Below are 12,010 nucleotides of genomic sequence, written 5' to 3'. Positions count from 1 at the left end.
ACTTAATGCATAACACGCCATGCGCTGGGCTGAGGAGAGGAAGAGCATGGCTGAACGCGGGACAGAGGCGATAAGCTCTGGTGCTCTGGATTTTCTTCGAACCATTCATTATTGACATTGGCATTGTCCACCTAACTGTTCAAACCACTATCTGTTCCCAAACAGACTTTGAAAAAGCAGCTCAGGAATTTGAATATATTTAAAGGGAGATGGTCCAGCAAAGAAGGAATTGTCTCTTTTGGCAGTGAAGGGCATAAAAACTAGCAATGGCATTTGCTGGGCTATGCACAACATCGGGTGAACACAGGGGCAGGTGATGAGCCACTGGCACTGCATCAACAACTGGCCTGGGGCCTTTTAAGCCATACCTACACTGCACTAAATAGGACAGGTTTCAGATTCGCCAATCTTCAAGATAGGCATGCAGCCTGCAGAAAGTACCGGGCAAACTTCTAAAGTCATAAGGTGTATAACTAAATATGTGAATACAGGCTTAATTTGTTCTCACAATTATTAGGATTGTGTGCACAAATCATGTAATTTTGCACATCTGAGTTCTTACAAATATACCTCCAGAAGTACATCACTTGCACACGTAATTACTCCATTTGCTAACCCAACAAGGGTAATTAAATACATATTTTCCCAGTACATTGCATACCTAACATCTTTTCAAATCTGTCTGCCAGAATATTAACACTGCATGGCTGTTTGGATTAACATGGTGCATTGCATTAGAAGTCTAATAAACTAAGCCTGTATCTGTGATCTTGTCTCCCTCTAGTGGGTAGTAGCAGCAACTGTAATAGCCTGCCATTTACAATTCAACAATAAATCCAGCTTAGCTGTCTACTCCAAAAATAAATAAATAAAATAATTGGAGATATCTCAATCTCCTAGAACTGGAAGGGACCTTGAAAGGTCATCAAGTCCAGCCCCCTGCCTTCACTAGCAGGACCAAGTACTGATTTTTGCCCCAGATCCCTAAGGGGCCCTCAAGGATTGAACTCACACCCCTGGGTTTAGCAGGCCAGTGCTCAAACCACTGAGCGACAAGTGGGTTCTTTTACCCACAAAAGCTTATGCCCAAATAAATCTGTTCGTCTTAACAGTGCCACCGGACTCCTCATTGTTTCTGTGGATACAGACTAACATGGCTACCCCTCTGATAACGGTCTTTGCCAGTGGTTTTCAACCTGTGGTCTGCAGACTATGTCTAAGATTTCCAAAGGGATCCACACTTCTATTCTAATATTTTAGGCGTCCATAAATGAAAAAAGGTTGAAAACCACTGGTCTACTCCATTAGCCCAAGTGGTAGGGGCTTGTGCTTGTGGTGTTGAATGCTCCAGGATCAGTACCCAGTAACAGCCATGGTATTGTCATATGCACGGCCATGGTTTGTTCTGCTTGTCTCTCTGGTCTACACCTCTCTGTTGAAGATTACTGCAGCCGTGGGTCAAACTGAGCAGGGCTGCCCTTTGATCTCCCCTGATCATACAGAATAGGTCCTCCCCAGTGCTGTACAAAAGAGCCTTCAGTGAAGGAGTCAAGTTCCGTGTGAAAAATCCATCAGCCCTAATTTCATTAAAATGCCACCATGACAAAAGGGTTCTATCAGTGTAAATGGGAGCAGAGGACTGTGGCAAAGAAATGGATTCCTTTTTCTATTCAGCCAGCTGGGATGCAGCTGGATTCAGCTCCTGCACTTGGTTGTCTAAAGGCTGTCTGCCAATCTTGTGAAAATGCAAAGATTGTCAGGTAACATTTGTCAGCATGTAGAACAGGAGTACTTGTGGCACCTTAGAGACTAACAAATTTATTTCAGCATGAGCTTTCGTGAGCTACAGTTCACTTCTTCGGATGCATAGAATGGAACACACAGACAGGAGATATTTATACATACAGAGAACATGAAAAGGTGGAAGTATACATACCAACAGGAAGAGTCTAATCAATTGAGATGAGCTATCATCAGCAGGAGAAAAAAACTTTTGAAATGATAACTAAGATGACCCATAGAAGGTGTGAGGAGAACTTAACATAGGGAAATAGATTCAATTAGTGTAATGATTCAACCATTCCCAGTCTCTGTTTAGGCCTGAGTTAATTGTATCTAATTTGCATATTAATTTTCGAATTCCAACAGTCTCTCTTTGGATCTGTTTTTGAAGTTTTTGTTGCAAAATTGCCACTTCATGTCTATCACTGAGTGGTAGAGAGGTTGAAGTGTTTCTCCCACCTGTTTTTGATGTTATGATTCCATGATGTCAGACTTGTGTCCATTTCTTTTGCGTAGAGACTGTCCGGTTTGGCCAATGTACATGGTAGAGGGGCATTGCTGGCACATGATGGCATATTATCACGTTGGTAGATGTGCAGGTGGAACAAGCCCCTGATGGCGTGGCTGATTGATTAGTGATGGTGTCACTTGAATACATATGTGGACAGAGCTGGCATCGGGCCTTGTTGCAAGGATAGTTTCTGGGTTTAGTGTTTATGTATGTATGTATCTCCTGTCTGTGTGTTCCATTCTGGTGCATCCGAAGAAGTGAGCTGTAGTTCACGAAAGCTCATGCTGAATAAATGTTGTTAGTCTCAAGGTGCACAAGTACTCCGTGTTCTTTTTGTGGATACAGACTAACACGGCTGCTATCTGAAACCAATCTTTGCATGTGTTATTTTGCAGCGTGAGCTAGTACTGCAGCAACAGCCCTGCTTGTCTGGTCCCAGGGCTTTCACTAGTTATAGCAGTCACTTTGCAAATCCAATGAGAAATGCTACCTCCTATTTCTGGCATCTATTTTTAGCAGCTTTTTGTTGGGATTGGAGAGAAAAAGCACATTATGTGTCAGAGCTGATTTGTGGCTTTTTCTCTATCTAAGGTGGAGGGTATTTGTCAAATAGCATTTGAATTTGAAGATATTGATGGAAACAAAAGAACACCATGAGTTCATTTTCTAAACTGTATGGGAAATACGCTGAAAAGAAAAGTTACGGTTAATTAAACACAGCCCCATTAGCTTATATGTCACAGACTGAGGAAGGAGAGATTGGCCTGGTCTACACACGCGTTTAAACTGATTTTAGCAGCGTGAAACCGATTAATGCTGCACCTGTCCACACAACAAGGCCCTTATATCAATATAAAGGGCTCTTTAAACGATTTCCGTACTCCTCCCTGACAAGAGGAGAAGCGCTGAAATCGGTATTACCATATCGGATTAGGGTAGTGTGGCCGCAAATCGATGGTATTGACTCTGGCGTATCCAAGAGTGCACCTATTGTGACCGCTCTGGACAGCAATCTGAACTCAGAGGCACTGGCCAGGTAGACAGAAAAGCCCCGCAACTTTGAATTTCATTTCCTGTTTGCTCAGCGTGAGCTCTGATCAGCACGGGGTGCGATGCAGTTCCCAAATCCGAAAAGAGCTCTCAGCATGGGGGGGGGGGAAACCCGTACGGGATATACTGGATCTGATCTGGGGAGACAAAATCTTTCACTCAGAGCTCCGTTCCAGAAGACGAAATGCAATGCATGTTGAAAAATTCTCCAGGCTAACACAGTGACTGCGTGACAAGTCGTAACAGCGAAAGCCAAAGAATCAAATGGATGCTCATGGGGGAGGGAGGGGTGTACTGATGATCCAGCTATCCCACAGTCCCCAGCAGTCTCCGAAAAGTATTTGCATTCTGTGTCTGAGCTCCCAATGCCTGTAGGTCACACAGCATTGTCTGGGGGCGGTTGCAGGGTATATCTTGTTACATTTACCACTTTCCCCCGTGAAAGAAAAGGGAAAAAAATCGTTTCTTATATTTTTTAATGTCACCTAAGTTCTACGCACACTGCTGGTAGACGGATGCTGCGGCAGTGACAAGCCAATTCCCTCCCCTCCTCCCTCGCGTGGCAGACGATGTTCCATATGACGTGATATCCGTTGTCACTCATCACCCGTGAGTGCTCGGGCTGGCCCCAGGTGAGGGTCGGCTGGTGCGCCTGGGTAAAAATAGGAATGACTCCTGAAAACATTCCCAGATAGATGGTAAGAAAGTGGTAACTCCGTCTTCATCATCAGCAACTGGGGCGCTTGAGCTTCCATCAGCCCTCCCTTTCCTGTGAAGGAGAAATTCTGTACTGCCTGGACTTCATAGCAGACGGGATGCTGGGCTCTCTCCCCCGCCCGTTTAATGTTCCTGCCGGGACTCAGGACCGGCGTAGTAGTTTTTTGCCGCATAGGCGTGGCCATTTCCCGCCCCGCAGCTGGTCCGTGGCTCCCCGGTGGAGCTGCCACAGCTCGTCTGCTGTGGGAGTCACCGAGCCGTGCGTCGGACCAAGGACTCATGCAGGCACGACTGTGGCAGGTCAACCGGGCTGGCCTGCCGCCCCCTCCCCCTCCGGCAAAATGCCGCCCCAATAATCGCTTGGCGCCCTATGCGGTTGCCTAGGCCACCTAAATGGCGCGCCGCCCTGCCCTGGACTTATCATAGCAGCTGGGAGGCTTCCCTCCCCACTCATGTCATCTCACTACAAGTCAGTGTTTCTATATCCGCATTCTTTATTACTTCTCACATAAATGGGGGGACACTTGCCACGGTAGCCCAGGAGGGTTGGGGAAGCAGGGAAGCAACGGGTGGGGTTGTTGCAGGGGCACCCCCTAGAATGGCATGTAGCTCATCATTTCTGCGGGATCTGACACGGAGCGGCTGTGCTCTCTGGTTCTCTGGTACACTGGTTCTCTAGTACACTTGCACCATATTCTAGGCAGGACTGACTCTATTTTTAGATATACCATAAAGGAGGGATGGACTCGGGGAGTCATTCCCATTTTTGTCTTTGCGCCTGCGGCCGACCTCAGCCAGGGGCACCCATGACAGCAGCAGATGGTACAGAACGACTGATAACCGTCATCTCATCGCCAATTTACAGTGGCATGACAGACAGTACAGAACAACTGATAACCGTCTCTGCTATCTTGCAAAGGCAAATGAATGCTGCTGTGTAGCGCTGCAGTACCGCATCTGTTAGCAACATCCAATAGACATACGGTGACAGTAAAAAAAAAAACAAAACAAAAAAAAACAACAAAAAAAAAAACCTGAACGGGCTCCATGGTTGCCGTGCTATGGTGTCTGCCAGGGCAATCCAGGGAAAAAGGGCACAAAATGATTGTCTGCCGTTGCTTTCATGGAGGAAGGAATGAGTGACGACATTTACCCAGAATCACCCGTGACACTGTTTTTGCACCATCATGCATTGGGGACTCAACCCAGAATTCCAGTGGGCGGGGGAGACTGCGGGAACTATGGGATAGCTACGGGATAGCTACCCACAGTGCAACGCTCCAGAAATCGACGCTTGCCTCGGACCATGTACGTACACCACCGAATTATTGTGCCTTGTGTGGCCTCGTGCACTCGACTTTATACAATCTGTTTTACAAAACCGGTTTATGTAAAATCGGAATAATCCCGTAGTGTAGACATACCCACTATAACAGTAGGGTAGAGGGTTTCAGAAGAAAAGTGACTCTTCTCCATATCCGCTGTGCTTGATTTGAGAGGAAAGGAAATGAGGCCAGAGCTGAGGCATACTCAGCGATGGGATAATAAAGCCTTTTCAGACTCACCCCAGTGTGCGTGAAAACCATCTGCTGGCTGTAACCCAAGATGGAGCTGCCTCTTTTGTGTGAGGCTGGCCTATTTGTAAACCGTGTCTCTCTGCCAATGCTCCCAACCTGAGAATTCAATTGGAAAGATTATTGCTGAATCAAGGGCAGTTGGAGAGAAACAGATGAATTTCTTCAAAGGACTGGCAGGAAAGTCAGCTGCTGAGCGCCCTGTATACTGTGAAGCAGCAAACAGCAGGGGGAGAACTCTCAGGAACAGCCAGCCTGAGTTTGAAAGACCAGAGTGATGAGTGAATAGTCACACTTGAGCTGTTCTGGGGCTGCTGTCCGTTTTTCAGAAGGAGGAAATGAGGGATCTTTCAGAAGTGCTTTGGTTCAGTCCTGCAGGTTTCAGAACCACACTGCAAGTTCCAAAGAGAAACTTGTATTGACCCAGGATACGGATGCATCTCAAAGTCTGCCGCAGTACCTGAGTTTGGACTCTAGAATAGATCACTCAGGCGGCGGCCAACCCCCTGCCAGGGGTAGGTCTTCTGCTAAACTGTCCATGGGTGCTTCACAGCCCTCAGTTTGACAGCTCCAAGTGATGAGTCTCCCCTGAGAGCAGTGGGACTGTGCATCCATTGCTAAGTATGGCATCTGTGGCATGTCTTCCCAAGAGCTGTCATTTGATCTGAACTATGGCAAAGGAAACAATTTGTTCTCACTTACTCCACCTAACTTTCTGCCAGAAGAGCCCAGTGGCTTCCTTCAGATGCCAGTGCAGCTTCCCAAGCTGCTTTATAAGCACTGTGGCACATACAATACATCAAGCTGACTTTTAGCGGATCTAGCTCAGGCCTTGTTGCAGATCTTTCTTCTCAGGCTTGCTAACTTTCTAAACAGCTTTATTTTCCTCTCCTCTCCTGTCCCCAGGCAGAAGTTGTGGCTTTGCTTGAGGCTGCATAGTACTTTTCTAGGTAGGAACTATTGTTTTGTCCCAGGATTATTGCCAATGCCCATGGGGACAGAAGTGCTCTTACGAAGTTCTCACTAACTAGCCTGAGTGTGAACACCAAGCATGGTGCCTCACTACTGTGGGTAGCCACGCTGGCTTCCGTGGGATGTACCACCAGCAGCTTGAGCATGGTGGGGCCTCATTCGCACCCATGTAGTTACTCAGTTCCCCACTCCCCACCTCCAGTGGCAGTTGCCTTTTGACAAGGCAAGAGGGGGTGGCTGAAACCCAGGTGCAGCACCATAGGCATAGGCTAGGGCTGCGTGGACCTGAAGCAGTCCCAGATTGCGTGGAGTGGGTGGGGACAATGGCCAGGGAAGACCACCGTGGGAACAGGCAGTGACTGGGGACCCGTGTGGATTCCAGCTGCGGGAGAGATGGCAGCATGCAGGACATAGTTGCTGGGCAATCCTGGAGGAACGCCCAGTGGTGGGAACAATAGCTAAAGCAAGAGAAGCAAGGATGCTGATCCCCCTCCCCCCCCACAACCCACGTGCCTCATCTGGAGAGGGGAAATCTCTGCACTGCAAGTTTTACAGCCACAGGGCTGCTCACAGGGGCACCCTCAGCAATTTTTTCACATGGCGTGCCCGATGCAAGGTGCCTCAAGGGATTCTGGCTCTGAGTTTCTTCAACAAAACTCCAGCTCAGTGCAAGGAAACAAAATGGAATCACCCACAGAGCCCCATCCCTCAGCCCTAGGCAAAACCCTCTCATGTCTTTCTCCCTATGGCACCCTCCTGCCCCTTTCCTGGCCAGCTCCCCCGTGCAGGCACTCACCGCAGCTCCCTGCACTTGTAGCAGGGCTTGAAGCTGTCACTAAGCAAGCTCTGGGGGTGGAGCAGAGGGGATTCTGACTGCTGGAAGTGGGGTTAGGCCAGGCAGGCCCCTGGTGGGGAGAGCTGGCACAGGAGCTGGTTCTCTGGTAGTGACAAGGAGAAACAGCACTGGCCACCCTACTGTCCTTTGAGGTTTGGCCCTGCAGCTCTCTGTCATGACAGGATGACAGGGCCAAACGAGACTGAGTGGTATTGTGACCTGGTGCGGGGGGGGGAGGGGCACAGTGCCCCATAGTTTTGGCTTCACAGCCCCTCCATCATGACCTGAGTGTGCTGTGACCCACATGCACTGGTCACAATGCTACTTATTCAGTTTTGGCCCTTCCACCCACACCAGCCACTCACTACTTCCAGTAGTAACAGGGCCAGCTCCAGGGTTTTTGCCGCCCCAAGCAGCAAAAAGGAGTGTGTGTGGGGGGGGGGGGGGAAGCTGCGATCGCAATCTGCAGCTCTACCGCCACCGCTTCAGTCTTCAGCGGCAATTAGGCAGCAGGTCCTTCACTCCGAGAGGGAGCGAGGGACTTGCCGCTGAAGGCCTGGACGTGCCGCCCCTCCCCGTTGGCCTCCCCAAGCAGCTGCTTGCTGGGCTGGTGCCTGGAGGTGGCCCTGAGTAGTAAACACTGTCTCTGTGCAGGACTGCACTCAAAGGTCCCTTCTCCAGGGCTCCATCTCACATTCAGTATATCTGTCCTGTTCCTCTGCTCCCAGCAGCACTAATTTGGGAAAGTGCTGCCTCAGAGCACAGCAGACAGACTCTATCCTCCAGCAGAGTGGGAAGAAGAAAGCCAGGAAGTGGGAATATAGCATAGCATTAATATACTGCAGCCAGTACTTAACACCTTCCTGCACAGGATAGCATGCTTCAGTGGGAAGGTGCCTCTCTCAGCTGAAGAATCAGTGATGTAGACTTCAGCAGCTGAATCCAAAATAAAGCAAAAGCATCAGCATTGTCTGCAATTAGTGCTGATTATAGATCATTCCATGTGAGGCTTGTTTGGAAATACCACCTGGAACTATTGCACAACCAGCAGACACGTGGTGAAAACTCTTAATTCAAGGAGACTTGGGGGGAAATTGACCCCTGTGCAGAGGGTTTTCCCCCAAGCTTGTGCTCCACTTAATGCAGATCTGTGGGTGTTTTGCACTGGGCTGAATTTTGAAAGCGCTCAGAGTTGGATTTTCAGGTGCTCAGCACCCAGCAGCTCCCATTATGACACTTCTAGCTAGATTTTCCATAGAACCCAGAACCCAACTTGTTGAGCTTTTCTGAAAATCTGGCCTTTAATGTGTGATGGTCCTTTAGTTACTCGAGAGCCCAGCCCGAGCCCCAATCTTGACAGCTCTCTCTGATTTCTTTGGGCAGGTTTGCTACTCATGCCGGGAAATAATTATATGCAGTGAGCTGATGCTGGGCTTGTGGATAGCTAATAAAAGTAGTTGCGGCTGACTAGATAGTACATTCATGGGTCTAATGTCTTTCCCCCTGCCACGCGGCCAAGCAGAGCTCCTCACCAACCCCTGTGTTAGTGTAAGTTAGCTACCATTTTGCAAAATTCATTTGTACTGATTTGAGACTGAGAGTTAGTGAACATTTGACCCTTATTACAGGTTTGTTTTAAGGACCCAATTTTAAGAAGCTATGAAATGTGTCTGTGGGGACATGACTACAGAGGACTCATAATTACACTTAGGATTCACGTGTAGCAGCTTCCATGGGGAAGATGTGTCAAAAGCTGGGCCAATCATATGTATAAACAGACTAGGAACCTATGGGACACAATTCAAGCCTTGTCTACAAGGGCTTTTTAGGCAGTTGTGTAGCTGCACTGGCACAAGCCCCTATTGTAAATGCAGCGCACCAGTGTAAACTGGGATTTGCACTGGCACAGCTTACACTTGTGTGCCCCACATCTACACTGTAGGTTTGCACCCATGTAGCTACACCAGGGGCTAAAACCCCAAAGCAGACAAGGCCATAGGTGCCTTGCAAATGGGTTCATATCACAAGCCTGCATTCCGAACAGCTCCATATTATTTCTGCTGCAGTGCTGTATCCCCCACCACGGTTTGAAGGTACAGTCTGTATGTCCTGCATATTCATCATGGGATGCAGGATTAGTCTTCATGATCATTTTAGATTCTTTGCTGAATGAAAACTACTCAGGGAACATGCTGGATGCTGCCAGGCTGCAAAAGCAGTTGATACAGAATGCAAAATGTACTACTCCCACCCTTAGATGGGGTCCCTGTGGGTCAGGAAAGATGCATATTCCAGGAGGGGGAGAGGTTTCTCAGTTTGGCATCCCTCACCTGAGCACAATCACTTTGAAATCCCTCCCACCCCAAAGCACTATTGTCCTTGTTTTGTTTTTAAAAAAGGGGGAAGGAGGAACAACTACCAGGCACTAAATAACAGGCCACCCCAGATACTGCTCAGCTTTAATCCTGCAGGGAAAGGGTGATGGGAAGCACCTGAACCAGGGAGAGGAAAGTTGACTTTTTTTTTCCATCCTAGGCGATTAATTTATAGATAAAGAAATATTGTAATCACAGCTAACTACTCCAGCACCATTAGATGGGGGGGAAGGGGACTTTAATTGCATCATGTGTAACTAGACTGCATGGAAATCAATGAGTTCTGAAAGGAAGAGGTCTGTGTAAGATAGCTGGTCATTTCAGGCATATATTAAAGCAGACTGTTAACTGAGCAGGTTGCTTTGAAGTACTGAAATAATGATTTGCCAAAATCAATTTATTTTGCAGCTTGAATTTCAGTGGAGTCCATCTGGCATCTGCTGGGCAGTTTAGTGACTTCTTGGGGAGCATGGGTCCTGCACAATTTGTTGGTCGTCAGACCTTGGCCACCACCTCTATGGGTAAGGAACAGAAAGGCAGAGATCAGTTTAAAATGAGTACTGTATGTACCACTCCCATGAGCCACCCACTAACCTGCCCAGCACTTCTCTTCCCATGCCCCAAACCCTGTTCTCAGTTGCATAAAATGTGCTTGTCCGTTAGATTTTCTTGATTTGTGTCATCCTGTTCTAGTTAATGCTATGTAACTTGCAGCATTACCTGTCCCTTCGACAGACTTCAAATATGAAAGGCAAGGTCAGGCCAAAATGGGCATTCTCTAAATGCATCTTGGGCAGCTTCGCGTTTCTCCAATGCGCTGAAGCACACAAATGCTCTAAGAATTTTCTTGTGGTGCATCACAACTGCATTTTCCAAAGTGGCCTCTAATTCTGGGGGGATTAGAGATTAGATGGCACCAGCCTGAGTCTCCACAGCTGGGGTTAGGAGACCATAAGAGATCACTTTTGGAAATGTGGGCTTGAATTGCCCCAGAGTTACCCCCCTCTACCGCTGTACTGGAGTAATGCAGGAGGGAAATAGGCACTTTAGGCCAACATTTTTCTTGCAGTTGTCACCAGTGCATGACATGAGTTGTTGTTGTTTGTTTTTTTTTTTGTTTTTTTTTTGAAACAGTTTAACAGTCAGATGTGTTATGTAAAAGCCTTCCTGCTCTCTGATTCTCTTCAATCATTTCTGGTTTGTTATATAGGAGATGTGGAAATTGGTTTACAGGAGCGAAATGGACAGCTAGAAGTGGATATCATTCAGGCACGAGGACTGACCCCCAAACCCGGCTCCAAAACCCTTCCAGGTAGCGTGTTTCAGCCTGTTTGAAGTGACTCAGAGCCCACTGCATCCCTTCCACCTGGAGCACTTGAGGACAGGTAGAATATTGACTCTGCCTCCTGGCCCAGCTTGGAGCACATACAGTATGTGCTTTGCTTGAAAATACAGCTGGATAGAAAATCCTTTGCTGAAAACACCTCTTTCATAATATTTGAGAAGTTTTATCCTCCCATTTCTAACATGAACCATTATGATTCTAGCTGACCATACATTTTTTTTTTCAGCTGCTTACATCAAGGCATATCTACTAGAAAATGGAGTGTGCATTGCAAAAAAGAAGACAAAAGTGGCTCGAAAATCATTAGACCCCCTCTACAACCAGGTGTTACTGTTTGCGGAGAGCCCACAAGGCAAAGTATTACAGGTAAGAGCACCTTGGAGAAGAAATGAGATGTCTTCCCCTCTCTGCACTCAGCCTCCTCCAAAATATATGGAGTTTAAGGAATCAGAGTCATTAACAGTAATGGGACATGTTTATGAATCAATAACTTATTGTACCAAATGCACTCAATCTGGATTTGACAAACACAGAGGAAAAATGTGCTCCTATTCAAATAGGTTCTGATTTAAAACCCTGTTGGGTTACCATTGGCATATGGCTGTACTGATAAAATGCCCATTTTTCTCTATTACCAGGTACAAAGTACCTGCGATAGCTAAAGAATCATGGAATGCAGCTTGTTTTTGTTGTTTATCTACCGGTGGGCAAACTTTTTGACCTGAGGGCCGCATCGGGTTTCAGAAATTGTATGGAGGGCCAGTTAGGGGAGGCTGTGCCTCCCCAAACAGCCAGGCATGGACTGGCCCCTGCCTCTATCTGACCCCCCCCCCCCCCCCTCTTCCCCCC

General features: G+C 47.6%; 1 protein-coding gene across 1 annotated transcript in view; it reads left to right on the top strand.

Annotated features, from left to right (window-relative positions):
* RIMS4 (regulating synaptic membrane exocytosis 4) overlaps positions 1–12,010 on the top strand; it is an 82,879-nt gene that overhangs the window by 62,030 nt on the left and 8,839 nt on the right. The window contains exons 3-5 of the mRNA XM_032767377.2: positions 10,225–10,337; positions 11,027–11,128; positions 11,388–11,527. Of these exons, the coding sequence (XP_032623268.1) occupies positions 10,225–10,337; positions 11,027–11,128; positions 11,388–11,527 (355 nt within the window). The remainder of the gene's footprint in view (positions 1–10,224; positions 10,338–11,026; positions 11,129–11,387; positions 11,528–12,010) is intronic.

This window comes from Chelonoidis abingdonii, chromosome 14 (genome assembly GCF_003597395.2).
Source record: "Chelonoidis abingdonii isolate Lonesome George chromosome 14, CheloAbing_2.0, whole genome shotgun sequence".
Lineage (NCBI taxonomy): Eukaryota > Metazoa > Chordata > Testudines > Testudinidae > Chelonoidis > Chelonoidis abingdonii.
This window is presented reverse-complemented; position numbering and strand designations above follow the sequence as displayed.